General features: G+C 40.5%; 1 protein-coding gene across 3 annotated transcripts in view; it reads left to right on the top strand.

Moving 5' to 3' along the window:
* Positions 1–14,583, top strand: part of LCA5L (lebercilin LCA5 like) — a 54,928-nt gene extending 40,345 nt beyond the window's left edge. For 2 of the 3 annotated variants that reach the window (XM_058296251.2, XM_058296249.2), the window contains one exon: positions 13,701–14,462. In XM_058296251.2, the coding sequence (XP_058152234.1) occupies positions 13,701–14,425 (725 nt within the window). In that variant the 3' untranslated portion in view covers positions 14,426–14,462. Of the gene's footprint in view, positions 1–13,700 lie in introns of all 3 variants that reach the window. The other variant, XM_058296250.1, reaches the window with a different exon arrangement.
* The last annotated feature ends 961 nt before the right edge of the window (positions 14,584–15,544 follow it).

Raw genomic sequence — 15,544 nt, 5'->3', positions numbered from 1 at the left:
CTAAATGAGCCAAAATGAGGTTTACATAACAAAGGTTCATAGAACTCGCCCGTAGAGCCACTAAGTCTGGTGCAGTTTAGCCATGCTGACTGTGAGTTACATTTTCAGTCCCTTCTGTGCACATCGGTCTGTTTAAGCTGTCCACCAATCTTTCAACCAGTTTTGGTCGTTCACATTTTCCTAGGACATTTACTCATTCATTTGACAATTTTTTTAGCACATTCTTTGTGGCAGGCACTGTTCCAGGCATTGGGGATATAGCAGTGAACAAACACAAAAATCCCTGTCCTCGTGTGCTCACATGCTGGTGCAGAGAGGCAGGCACTAAATAAAATTAGTAACATATGCAGTATGTTGGAGGGCAGTGGGTGCTATTAAAGAAAAATAAAACTGAGAGAGAGCCAGGGAATGGGGACTGAGGAGGGCTGGGTGAAGTGAGCTTGAGAAGCTGCGTCTGAAGCGAGACTTGAGAGGAGGGAGGGAGGGGCCCACGTGGACACCTGGGAAAGGGCGTTCCAGGTTGGGTGCTGTGCAAAGGGAGGAGGGCGGCAAGAGGTGAGGGCAGGGCTCCAGATCTGGAAGAGCTTTGCAGCTGGGGGAAGGGGTGGGGCCTTTTCTTGAGAGGGAAGGAGGGCCAGAAAGGGTTGGAGCAGAGGAGGGACGGGACCTGCCTCCTTGAGGGCACAGCAGCGGCCAGCAGAGGTGGGAGCAGCTAGCTCACCTCTATGAGCAAACTTGGCAGTGTACAGTTAGTTGTCAGTTGTTCTCATGATTTAAAAAATGTCAAATCTGTATTTATATTCTCCTTGATATTCCTTTTTATTATTTCCCTTGATAAAACTTGCTAAACTTTAGCCTATTTTATGGTTCGTCTCAGAGCATGTTTTTGTATTTGTTTCATTGATCAAGTCTCCTTTTTTCCTATGCCATTAATAACTTGTTTTATGTTCATTTATCCCTTGTCCTCTTTCCTTGTTTGTTTGGTTTTTCAAAAGGCTTCTTTATCTCTCCCCACCCCCTCGTTGTTTGCACTTGCTGTGTCTGTTCATCTTTGTTTCTTTAGGAGGCACCACAAACCAAACCTGAGACTTCCGATGTGGGAGGGAGGAGCCTAATCACTTAAGCCACCTCAGTTCCCTGCTTTGTTGTGTCTCTTGTTGTTTTTCCTCTGTGTCTCTTGTTGTTGCATCATCTTGTGTCAGCTCACCATGCCTGCCCATCACATCAGCTCTCTGTTCTCTTTAGGAGGCACCAGGAACTGAACCATGGACCTCCTGTGTGGTAGGTGGGAGCCCTGTCACTTGAGCCACATCTGCTTCCCCTTGTTTTTGTTTTTCTACTTTTTTAAAAATTTATTAAAGTATATCACTCATACATAAACAATAAGTGTACAGTAATAGTTGTGAACTTATAAAACCAACATATATAACATCACACATGACTCCCACATCTCACTCCACCACCAATATCTTGCATTGCTGTTAAACCTTTTTAACTAATGATTAAAGAGCATTTCAAAATATTACTACTAACCAAAGTATTTTCCCACAACCCCCCATTATTATTATTTTCTTTATATCATTTATATTTTAACATACATAAACAATTAAGTGTATAGTAAAAGTTGTGAACTTACAAAGCAAACACGCATAACATCATACAGGGGTCCCATACATCAACCCTCCACCAACTCCTCGCATTGTCTGAGATGTTTGTTACAAATTATGAAAGGATATTGTCAAAATATTACTACTAATTATAGTCCTTATCTTATATTTGGTGTATTTTTCCCCCAACCCACCCTATTACTTTTTAAATATATTTTTATGACAGAAGTTGTAAACTTATAAAACAATCATGCATGTGTGCAGAATTCTCAAACAACACCCCTCTATCAGCACACCACACTGTGGTGGAACATTTTACAAATAATATAATATCATCTGATTGTTACCACGTCCTTAGTATATATTTGGCACATACTTTCCATACTGCCCCATTATCAACACAGTAGTACATCTTTGGCATAGATGCAAGAATATTACATTATTACTGCTAACCACAGTCCAAGGTCACTCCAGTCTTTCCCATGCTTCTCCACATTCCCACCACCCAGCAACAGTGATGTACATTTGCTCCAGCTAATAAAGGACACTTTTGCATCTGTACCATCAACCACAACTCTCATCCACCTCTTGGTTCACTGTGCTATTCTCTTCCTGGAATATTCTCTAGCATTCTATTAACTGGCATCTACATACCTAGACTATGATTTTCAGCCACATCTGCATTCACAAACTAACTGTTACTATGTGTTACCATCTACTCTACACATCTCCACACCTTTACAGTAAAGCTAATTAAAACGTCTACGTACATTAAACATGAGTAGTCCATTTCAATCCCCCTCTTATCTCCTTTAAGAATCCACCACCCACCACCAGGTCCTGAAGCTACTTTTCTACAATTTCTTCTAGAAGCTCCATGGTTATTGCTTTTATTTTTAGGTTTTTGATCCATCCTTAGTCAATCTTTGGATAAGGTGTGAGATAGGGGTCCTCCTTCCCTCTTCCGGCCATGGACATCCAGTTCTTTCAGCACCATTTGTTGAATGGACTGTTCTACCCAAGTTGTATGGGTTCGACAGGCTGGTCAAAAATCACTTCACCATACATGTGAGGGTCTGTTTCCAAACCATCAGTTCGGTTCCATTAGTCTACATGTCTATCTTTACACCAGCACCATGCTGTTTTTACCACTATAGCTGGGTAATATGATTTTAAGTCTAGAGAGGAGAATTCGCTTTTCCTTTTTAAGATGTTTCTGGCTATTCAGGACCACCCACCCCTCCAAACAAATATGACAATTGCGTTTTCAATTTTTTTTTTAAATGCTGGTGGACTTTTTATTGGGATTGCATTCCCCTCATGCCGGGAATGGAGTTAAGATGGCAGCTCTGGCCTCTTTCTGGTTTGGACAAGCTTAAACTTTAGCTGTTCTCAGGATTATACTTTAACCCACTGAATTTACTCATCAGTAGCTGAAGTTGGTGCCCAGTTGTCTCTTTCTCCCGAGTTTTTGGGAAGTGGAGCTTTCAATTCCAGTCACAGAACAACTCCCAAGGTGGCTTGTGCCTCCAGTGGAGGATGGGCACTGGCCTCCAGGACGTGGAGTGCTCTACTTATGAGTGTTCTCTACAGACAGGCAGTCTCCTCCTTCCATTCCTTCAAGGACGTGGCAGAATGCTCTTCTGGTCTCCTGGAGCCCCCACACAGGTGCTTCAGCTAGCTCCAGAGAGCTCTGGGTGTTTGCTAACTGCCCTGTAGCAGGAGCTGACTCTAGGACTGCCTTACTCCACCGCCATCTTGCTGGTTGTCCTTTTCCCCCTTGTTTTTTAATGGAGTGCTCAGTTCATTTCTTTTCAATCTTTCTTATTTTCTAGTAAATTTATTTTAGCCATTAATCTGCTTTCTCTAAATATTAATCACATCCTTTAATTTTAAGAATACATTCTCTGTATCATTTACTTCTTAAAAGTTTGTAAGACGCAGCCATTGTGGGAACAGGGTGAAGGGTACACAGACCTCTTTTTACTATCTGTGTGACTTCCTGTGCATCTGAAATTACTTCAAAATGAAATTTTAAAAAAAAATAGCTCATGAGTCAGAGTTCTCCAGAGCAACAGAACCAACAGGATATATGTATATATACACATTTAAATATATCCATTAAAAAAGATTTATTATAAGGAATTGGCTTACATGATGTTGACAGCTAGCAAATTCATATTCCACAGGGCAGGCCACAGGCTGGAAATTCCAGTAGGAGTTGATGCTGGAGTCTTGAGACAGAAGCTCTGGCTTTTAGAGCCCTCAGTTTTGTTCTTCAGGACTCCACCTGATGAGATGAGGCCCACCCACATTATGGAGGGCAATATCCTTTCCTTAAGGTCAACTCATGGTAGAAGGTAGTCCCATCTATGAAATACCTTCACAGCAAAAACTTGGCCAGTATTTGACCAAACAACTGGACACCACAGCTTAACCAACTTGATACATGAACTTAACCATAATAATCATTTCAGTTCTGACTTCTACAGAAACACAAATAATTTAAGAGTGGGAATTTTTTGTTGTTGCTATTTCACTTACTGAGCTATTCTTGAACAGGACATATTAAAATCTCCCATTGAAACTATAATTTTGTCTGTTTTCTCTTTGTATTTCTAGCAGTTCTTACAAGGTAGTGGATATGTAAACCTTGTGCTGTTTGGTGCTTAAAAATGCATCACTACAAATTTTTCAGTATCTCTTTCTAATCTTTCTTATTGCTTTTTATTTGGGGGGGGCAGGGATAAAATGATGCTTTAATGAAATATTTTCCTCTGTAGTCCTAGCTAGCTGAATATTACACTGCCACATCTGTAATGTCAGAAGAGTGGCTGCCATCCATGCACACTGCAGCCCACAGACTGGGCAGTCCTCAGAATCTCTTCAGTGGTTCTAGAGAGTTCTCTGTCTAAAGACTGGTGCCATATATGTCAGGCAGTGCTGACAATCTCATCAAAAGTTACATTTCTGGAGACTTCTGGGAAATGGCATCAGACTAGGTAGGCAGGGCTCAACTCTCACAAAAGCAATGGAAAAAGGTCGAAAGCTGTCTGAGGGGCCTGCTTTGAGGTTCTGCAGACCAGGAGAGTGCTATGCATCCTCCAGGAGGGCAAGGGACAGAGTGATGAAAACTCTGAGTTGCTAACCCCCACAGCTGGGTATGGCACCCTTCCCCCCCTCAAGGCAAACAACCTGGATAAAACCCATTGTTCCCTGCAACCAACTGAGAGGGGAATAGACCTCTTCCTCCCTGGAAAGAGAGAGGGTACAGCAGAGGGCAGAGAGTGGTTTCTCTTCAGTGAATTTGGCCAACTGAGCTCACTTTGAATCTCAGCTCTGGCAAGACCAGAATCACAAGCAAGGGGAGGTTGATAGATGCACCTCCATGGCAAGACTAACCGACGTATGCCATCTGCTGACCAGCTAGGAAACTGCAAGAAGGAAAACAGCTTTTAGGAGTCTCTCATCCCAGAAATGGATCCGTACCCCATTAGTGAGTCCCTGGCCCTGTTTTGATAACTTAAGCTGGGCAAATTTTTTTTGAGGTACTGGAACCAGAGATCAAACGCAGGACCTCATATGCAGGGGGCCAGCACTCAATCACTGAGCCATAGCAGCAACCCTGATTTGGCCCACTTGTCTGTTTGCTCATTGTTTTGATCATTGTTTGGTCTTTGCTTTTGCTCATTGTTTCGTCATTGTTTGGCTCATTGTTTCTGCTTGTTGTTTTGCTCTTTGTTTCTGTTTGTTTGTTTTTTTGTTTTCTTTAGGTGGCACCAGGAACTGAACCCAGGACCTCCCATATGGGAGGCAGGTGCTCAGCACTGCCCACTCCCATGGCACATCCACTCCCATGGCAATTTTAAAGTCTTAGAATAAGTTGAATCAAAAATCAAAGAAGAGGGGAGTGGATGTAGCTCAAACAGTTGAGTGCCTGCTTCCCACATGGGAGGTCCCAGGCTCAGTCCTAGAACCTCCTAAAAAGCAAAAAAAAAAAAAAAATAAACCAAGCAAACAAGCAAAAAACCCAGCTCAGGGGAGCCATTGTGGCCCAGTGGTTGAGTACCAGCTTCTCACATATGAGGTCCCAGTTCAATCCCTGGTACCAGTACCTAAAAAAAAAAAAAATCAAAGAAGAGCCATGAAACAAAACCACTAGGCAAGAGCAGAAATTGACCATCAGAATAAAACATGTTCAGATGCCTAATATCAGCAAAAATTACAAGCCATACCAAGAAACAGGAAGAGATGGCCCAGCCAAAGGAAACAAACCAAAAATCCTAGCTAGACACAGGATTTAAGACAATTAATCAATGACAATTTCACAAATCTCCTAAATCAATTCAAGGAGTTGAAGGAAAATATGACTAAAGAGATAAGGGATATTAAGAAGACAAGGGTGGCAGCTGACTTGGCCCAGTGGTTAGGGCGTCCGTCTACCACATGGGAGGTCTGTGGTTCAAACCCCGGGCCTCCTTGACCCGTGTGCAGCTGGCCCATGCACAGTGCTGATGTGCATAAGGAGTGCCCTGCCACACAGGGGTGTCCCCCGCATAAGGGAGCCCCATGCGCAAGGAGTGTGCCCCATAAGGAGAGCCGCCCAGTGTGAAAGAAAGTGCAGCCTGCCCAGGAATGGCGCCGCACACACCAAGAGCTGACACAACTATGTGATGCAACAAAAAGAAACAGAGATTCCTGTGCCACTGACAACAACAGAAGCGGACAAAGAAGAAGACATAGCAAATAGACACAGAGAACAGACAACGGGGGGGGAGAGAAATAAATAAATAAATAAATCTTTAAAAAAGAAAAACCTACAGCTAGCCTTGTACTCAATGGTGAAAGACTGAAAGCTTTCTCACTGAGATCAGGAACAAGAAAAAGATGTCCACTGTTGTCACCATTGTTATTCAAGTTTGTGGTAAAAATTCTAGTTAAAGCAATTAGTCAAGAAAATAAATAAATGCACCCAAATAGGAAAGGAAAAAGTAAAATTTTTGTTTGTTACTGATGACACTAAAAATCCTGAAAAATCCACAAAAAAGCTACTAAAACAAATAGACGATGTGTTCAGCAAAGTGGCAGAATACAAGATTCATATGTAAAAATCAGTAGTATTTCTATACACTAGTGATGAGCAACCTGAAGAGGAAGTCAGAAAAAAAATTCCATATTATAATAGCAACTAAAATAATCAAAGATTTAGGAATAAATTTTACCAAAGACATAAATGACCTGTATTCAGAAAACAACAAAGAAGACTTAAATATGGGAGGACATTCTGTGTTCACTGATTGAAAGATATTAAATATCATTAAGATGTCACTTCTACCCATTATGATTTACAGATTCAATGCAATACCAATAAATATCCCAACAATGATTTTTGCAGAAATGGAAAAGCCAATTATCAAATTTATTTGGAAGAGTAAGAGGCCCCAAATAGCCGAAAATACCTTCAAAAAGAATGAAGTTGGAGGACTCTCACTTCCTAACTTTAAATCATACAATTTAGTAAAAACATCATGGTCCTTGTATTAGTCAACCACAGGGGTGCTGGTGCAAAATACCAGAAATCTGTTGGCTTTTATAAAGGGTATTTATTTGGAGTAGGAGCTTACATTTACCAGGCCATAAAGCATAAATTACTCCCTCAGCTAAGTCTTTTGCCACATGTTGGAGCAAGATGGCAGCCATCATCTGCCAGGGTTCAGGCTTCCTGGGTTGCTCTCTTCCCAGGCTTGCTTCCCTCTGAGCTCAGGGTTCCTCTCTTCCTGGGGCTTGCTTCTCTTTCCTCACAACCAAGCTCCTCTGTGTGCTTACTTCCTGGGGCTCCAGCTCAAGACTCCAGCATCAAAACTACAACATCAAAACTCCAACTCTGTCCTTTGCCATGTCTTTTATCTGAGTCCTCACCCCCCAGGGGCAGGGACTCAACACCCTCCTGATGTGGCCCAATCATAGCCCTAATCATAATCTAATCACACCCAGGTACAGACCAGTTTGCTAACATAATCTGATATCTATTTTTGGAACTCATGAACCATATAAAACTGCTACAGTACTGTATAAATACAGACACACTAACCAATGGAACCAAGTCAAGAACTCAGAAATAGATCTTCACATCTACAGTCAAGTGATTTATAACAAGGCTGTCAAGCCCTCCCAGCTATTCAACAAATGGTGCTGGGAGAACGGGCTATCCCTATCCAAAAGAAAGAATGAGGGTCCCTATCTCACACCTTATCCAAAAAATTAACTCAAAATGGATCAAGGACCTAAATATGAAAATGACAACCATAAAACTCCTAGAAGAAAATGTAGGGAAACATCTTCAAGATCTTGTCATAGGCAGTGGTTTCTTAAGCCTTACACCCAAAGCACAAACAACAAAAGAAAAAAATAGATGAATAGCACCTCCTCAAAATTAAACACATTTGTTCTTCAAAAGACTGTCAAGAAAATAAAAAGGCAGCCTATTCAATGGGAGAAAATATTTGGAAAGCACATATCCAATAAGGGTTTGACACCCATTTTATTTAAAGAGATCATACAACTCAACAATAAAAAGACAAGCAACCCAATTTAAAAATGGGCAAAAACTTGAATAGACATTTTATCAAAGAGGAAATACAAATGGCCAAAAAGCACATGAAAAAAAAAAGTTCAAAGTCACTAGCTATTAGGGAAATGCACATCAAAACTAAAATGAGATACCATTTCACACCTTATATAAATAGCCATTATTAAATAAATTAAAAATACAGGAAACTACAATTGCTAAAAAGGATGTGAAGAAATAGGAACATTCCTTCAATATTGGCTGGAATATAGAATGGTGCAGCTCTGTGGAAGGCAGTTTGGCAGTACCTCAAGAAGCTAAATGCAGAACTGCAGTATAACCCAGCAATCCCGTTACTAGGAATATATTCAGAAGAACTGAAACCAAGGATGCAAACTGACATTTGCACACCTACATTCAAAGCAGTGTTATTCACAAATGCTAGAATATGGAAACAACCCAAATGTTCATCACCTGATGAATGGATAAATAAAATGTGGTATATACATACAATGGAATACTATTCGACTGTAAGAAGAAATCAGAAGCATATGACAACATGGTTGAACCTTGAGGACATTATGTTGAGTGAAATAAGCCAGACACAAAAGGACAAATATTGTATGGTCTCACTAATTTGAACTAAATATGATGAGTAAACTCACAGAGGGTAAATTCTAACATATAGGTAACTAGGAGATAGAATGTGGTTTGAGAATGGGAGTTGATGCTTAATGTACATAGAATTTTTAATACGTTTTATTGTAAAAATGTGGAAATGAACAGAGATGTTGGTAACACATTATAGTGAGTATAACTAACACTGCTAATTTATTTAATGAGATTGTGGCTGAACGGGGTAGATGGTGAACATAAAAGTCGACTGAAAGGAAGCTAGAGAATAATCTAGGGAATGTATAACATAATGATTTCAGTGACAGATAAAGATTGTGGCAAACAGTATAAATATAAGAACATTCTTCTTTTACAAAGTGTTTATGGTGATACATGGAAAAACTACAACTAATTTAACCTATGGATGATAGTTAACAGTAATATAATATTTTTGCCGCAATGACAAAGAAGATCTATCAATTCTAAGGGACAACAAGGTGGGGTATAAAGGATTTTCCCTTTTGGAGTAATGAAAACATTCTAAAATTGACTGAGGTGATGACAGCACAACTCTGATGAAAATGAGAGCCACTTAGTGTACACTCTGAATGGACTGTACAAAGCATAAGACTGTATAACGCAGGAATACAGTGGTGGAAGATGGACTGTGGTTAGCACAAATACGAGAACTTTCTGACAGGAGCTTTAACAAGTATATAGTGCTAATACAGGGTGTTAATAATCGTGTGGGTGGGGAGAATGCACTAAATGCAAGACACGGGCTACAGTTAGTAGTAATATTTTGATGATGCTCTTTCATAGTTTGTAACAAATGTTTCGCCACAATGGAAGGTGGTGGCGGTGAGGTGATATATGGGATTCCCTGGGGTTATATATGGGATCCCCTGTACATGTTTGTTTTGTAAGTTCACAACTTTTACTACACACTTATTGTTTATATATGTTTATGTAAGAATGATATATTTCAATAAAATTTTATTTTGAAAGAAGTTGCTGTTTCCTGTGTTTCATGTTTTGCTGCTCTTTTCTGTCTCCAGTGGTTCCCTGCGGGTGCTGACGACTGGCCTAGAGGCAGAAGCACCCACCCCCCCGCGGCACCTGTCTGTTCCGAATGGTCAGTTTCACCCTAATCTTTAGACCCTCCCACTTGACAGTTGCCTCGGTGATACCATCCCCAATCTTTTTTGGAAACAGTCTTGGGAACCAGGGCAGATGTCGCACCGATTTCCTCACTGATACACCTCAGGTCCATGCCTTTGATGTCGCTGGAGTCGAACTTGGGGGTGCACAGAGGCAGCTGTTGGCGAGTGAGCCCGGATGCGGGATGACCCAAGGAGGTTGCGCCATGGCCTCCTGTGAGCCGAAAGCCTTGCTCAGTGCTCTTTTCTTTAACCATTAAGTTCTCTCCATTTTAATATTGCCACAGAACTTGGTGATTTTTTTTCCCAATCCAAAAATGACCTGGCTTCAAAATAAGAAACTTTAGCATACTCAGATGTTTTCTCCTTCAATCTAATATTTTAGAAGTTCTCATCCTATTTCTCTCTTAAAAGTCCTTAAAATTTTAACAAACTTATTCAAATGTAGTTTATTGCCATCTAAAATTAAGCATGCCTATAATTTCCCTCACTCCTCAAACCAGCAGCTTACACATTTCCTTCTTTCTCTCCTTTCTGCTGTTGCTTTGAGTTTAAATCAACTGGAACTTTAGTCCTTTGGCTTTTTTTTTTTTCTGCCACAACTATTTTAATAATCCTTTTCTAATATTTGTATCACAGGGCATAATAGTAATAATTATTTAGAATTAAATAAACATTTTATTGGTTTCTTTGCTCACCATTGTTTCTTGAAGCATTTTCTCTTGCTGGGAATCCTTTTGTATTTTTCTGAGTACAAATGAATAATTTTATTTCACAAAGTGTTCATGTGTTTAAAATTTCCTGCTCTTTGCACATCCAAAATCATCCTCATTCTTCCTTACAAATGGCAGGACGTTTAGATCTAGAAATGATGGCCCAGGATAATCAGTCCCTGTCGGTTTCCTGAGAACTTTGCGTGTCTGTTCCTGCAACAAGTCTTTCGTTGGAAGGGGAGGGCTGCAGGTGGTGCTGTCTGAGTGCCTAGGCAGGGAAGACACGCTTATCTTCAAAAGACTTTTTCATTTAACAATATACTATGAACAACTTTACCTGTCAGTTCACGATTATCTGCCTCATTCTTTTTGTTTGGTTTGGGTTGGGTTGGGTTGGGTTGGGTTTTTTAAGACTTATTTTATTTATTTCTCTCCCCTTCCCCCCCATTGTCTGCTCTCTGTGCTCATTCGCTGTGTGCTCTTCTGTGTCCGCTTGCATTTTTGTCAAGCGGCACCGGGAAACTGCATCTCTTTTTTGTTGCGTCATCTTGCTGCATCAGCTCCCCATGTATGCGGAGCCACTCCTGGACAGGCTGCTCTTTTTTTCACACAGGACGGCCTTCCTTGCGGGGCACACCTCTTGCACATGGGGCACCCATATGTAGGGGCACCCCTGTATGGCACGGCACTCCTTGCACGCAGCAGCACTGCACGTGGGTCAGCTTACCACATGGGTCAGGAGGCCCAGGGCATCAAACCCTGGAACCTCCATATGGTAGGCCATGTCTGCTTCCCATGCCTCATTCTTTATAATAGCTGCCTGACAAAGACCTACAAGGAAGGATGGTCCAATGATGAGCCCTTCTTACTGATGACTATGCTTAAGAGCCTGTGTGCCTGAAATACGAACTAGGCCTAGATCTGCAGGGTGCCTTAGAGTTACCTCCTGAGAGCCTCCATGTTGCTCAAATGTGGCCACTCTCTAAGCCAAACTCAGAATGTAAATGCATTACCTTTCCCCCAGTGTGGGACATGACTCCTGGGGATGAGCCTCTCTGGCACTGAGGGATTACTACCAATCCCTAACTGGTGATGCAACTAGAAAGAGGCTTTGAATAAAAGGGTCAATTCAGATCAGCAGACTGTCTCAGCCTACATGTATGATCATATGTTAAAAACTGCTTTCTGAGCTTGAATAAAAGGGGGAAATGGCCAAGACAAATGAGTTTATATGGCTAAGAGTCTTCAAAAAAGAGTTGGGAGGTCATCTCACACTTACATATGCCTCAGGAGGTCCCCAGAAATAGCCAAAGTAGATACAACCCTAGGTACTGGTTCTCCTGAAGGCTATGGAGACCTACAGGGTATATGATCATGGCAGATGGATTTGGAGTTCTGTGCCATGTCAATGGGCCCTACTTTGGAATTTGTGCTTCTGAATGTGATGGAGCTGGACTCAGATGTGACCTTTCTACACATGCCTCTTCTGTCACTTTTACTGAACCTGTGATTGGCGCTAGGGATGATGGTGTGTACTCAGGGGACTTGAATCTCTGGACTGGCCGTGTGCCAGCTGGGCCCTGAGCCTCAGCAGAGTTGCAACTCCTACTCTCAGGTTCGTTGGACTTACCCAGATCAGCTAACAGGGAGGTAAAGATGGTCAACCACCACCCCAGGGAACCAACAGTGCCTACAACTGCAAGCAGAAGAATTGCACTCATTATCCATGTGGAACCTAAGCCCCCTTTTGATATAGAGGTAGAGAGGACATCACCATCCCAGGGTCCACAGAATGGAGAAATAAAATACGGATTAGAGTGGACTTACTGATAATCTACTATAAAATTGTTTTGACTAGTAATATAAGAAATTATAGCATTGATGTGGAAAAAGTGGCCACAGTAGTTGCTGAGGGCAGGGAGAGGGAAGAAGAGATGTGATGTGGGGGCATTTTTGGGACTTGGATTTGTCCTACATGATATTGCAGGGTCAGATGCTGGACATTATATATCCTGCTATAACCCACTGACTGTACTGGGGGGAGAGTGTGAACTACAGGGTAAACTATTATCCATGTGGTACAGCAGTGCTCCAAAATGTGTTCGCCGAATGCAATGAGTGTGCCACAATGATGGGGGAGGTTGTTGGTGTGGGAGGAGTGGGGTGGGGGGGTGGGGGGTATATAGGAACCTCTTATGTTTTTTTAATGTAACCTTTTTTGTGATGTATGTATCTTCAAAAAAATACAATTTACAAAAATGATGGGGGTGGGGGATGGGGAATGGTTATATGGGAACCTCTTAAGTTTTTCTAATGTGACTTTCTCTGTCATCTATTAACTTTAATTTTAAAAAATGTGTTAAAAATTTTAAAAAAGAACAAGTTAACCTAAAAAAAAGTAATAATAATAACTGCCTGAAAATCCATAGCCTGCACGTGCCATAACTTATTTGACCACTACTCCTTTGACAGACATTTAGGATGTTCCACTTCTACCAAACCATGCTGCAGGAAACATCTTTAGACTTATCTTTGTGTACTTTTTGTAGGGTTTGTTCCTAGAAGTGGTTAGGCCTAATAGTCTACTCATTTAAAATTTTGACAGCCCACTTGCCCTTCAGAAAAGCTTTACCAATTTTACATTCTTACCAAGAAACAAAAGTTCTGATTTCCCATATTCTCACCAACTCCAGAAATTATTTGCCAATTGGATCGGTGAAAGATGTTCTCATTGCTTTAACTTGAAGTTCAGCTATTGATGTGAACATCTATCATTAGCTTTATTAAAAAATGTTATTTCTTCTATGAATATCATTTTTCTTTTGGGCTGTTTCATAATTCCTATGAGAAATATAAAATTTCAATCTTGTGAATGGAAGCCTTCTCTATATTCTAGAGTTGTTATGCATTTATTTTATCTTCTCTGTCGTTTTAATATGCTTGTCAGGAGGAAAAGATAAGTGTGCGACACATGCCATCTTGAAAATGAAATCCATTAATTTCAAAGAGCATTAAGTTGTCTATTTTTCTATTATAGATTCACCCAAAGAAGTAGAACATCTTGAAGTCCAAGCACTGCTGGAGAATACTGGAAGACAACGAGAGAAAAAAGAAGGTCAAGAAAAGAAAATCACTTTAATGAAAGAACAAGAACTGCCACCAAAAATAATTCAAGTCATTCATCCTGAAAAGGAGAGCAATCCAGAAGGCGATACAGCACAAGAAAAGTTTAAAAGAAGTATACAAATAAAGGACATGGATGAGATACAGGACAAATCTGCTGTTCCCAATATCAAAGTGCCCCTTCGACAGAGGAAGCATTATTCATTCACAGAAGCGACTGAGAACTTGCATCACGGGCTACCTACCTCGGGTGGCCCAGCCCACGCGGGCCCCACCAGGGGCCACCACGGCCCAAGCAAGCAGCGCGCCCGCGTGGAGGCGCAGACGGCGGAGCTCGATGGCGGGTACGAGCCGTCCTTTGGTAAGGCTACCAACACAAAAACCCAAGAAACAGACTTCAGAGAGAAGAAAAGCTGTCTAATGCAAGAACTTTTTGGATCAGACTATGTGTTAAAAAACGCCCCAACACATCCTGTTGTTATTCAAGGATCTGAAGAGGCTTTGAAGAGTGAGAAGATGCTCCCTCTACCTGCCAGTCAGGCCTCCGCCAGCAACGCCTTTGGAGATTCTAAATTAACTGTGGCCAACTCTCTTAAGTCACCTTCACCTACAGAAGGGAAAAGAAAAATAATTATTTAAGTATAAGCAGTATCCTAATACATTCTGGTTTGATATACAGGTTCCTGTGTGCCTTTTATCTTATAATTTTAATATGTGTGTGTTCTCAGTGCTTAACTTAATTTTGGAAAATTACGGTTTTGTTTTATTACCAATCTAATAAAAACCCATTTACATTAGCCAAAGATAAGATTTTAAATACAAAATGACATCTTTTTTTAATAAGTGCAACCCTTGCCTATTATCTTTTGGAAAACTGCTTTATTAAATGACTTTACTATTTTATGTGTCTCCATTACTAGTAAGTATAAGCTAGACAACCCAAGATATACATATCTCATACATGTAAGAATTTTATTAGCAAGAGTTGTGTTTTTTAACTTAAAAACATGGAAGCAGCTTTAAAAGGCAGCAATATGATCAGAAGACTTTATTTAAAAATATGCACAGTGATTACCAAGTTTGGTTTCATGAAAATCATTTTTGAGTCTTCTTATTCAGATAAAATGGGCATCTAATATTCTGCCTTTGTGAGTGCCACTTCCTCATTACACCTATTTAGATTGTCACATAATTATACCTTGACTGTTTTTTGTTTTTTCCTGTCTTTTGTTTGTTTGTTTTTTTGTTTTAGGAGGTACTCAAGATTGAACCTGGGACCTCATACATGGGAAGCAGGTACTCGATCACTGAGCTACATTTGCTCCACTTGGTTGTTTTTTTTTTCAATGTAAACATATCAGTGTAAATAGTGTTCACTCAAACTAGCTACTCAATCTTAATATATTTAATACACCTAAAATATTTTATATTAGAACTGTAAAAAGGGAGTTCACCCCTAATGTTAATCACTTAACTTAGCTTCATGTATTTATAAAGGTAACTTATTTATAATCTAAACCATAACTATTTCCAAAAATGTTTACTGTTTGGTATATAATAGCAACACACTTTTTAAATTGAGAATAATAAAATAAACTTTTATAAGGCGGAAATTCACAGTGAGAAAAAACAATTGCATCCAAAAATCAAAGATGAGAAAAATAGTACAATTGAGAATAAGCTTTGATCTTTGTGGGAACTATCGTGGGGGAAGAAAGAGGAGGGAAGAGGGGAGGAAGGCAGGCAGGGAAGGAAGGG

Source organism: Dasypus novemcinctus, chromosome 4 (genome assembly GCF_030445035.2).
Source record: "Dasypus novemcinctus isolate mDasNov1 chromosome 4, mDasNov1.1.hap2, whole genome shotgun sequence".
NCBI lineage: Eukaryota > Metazoa > Chordata > Mammalia > Cingulata > Dasypodidae > Dasypus > Dasypus novemcinctus.
This window is presented reverse-complemented; position numbering and strand designations above follow the sequence as displayed.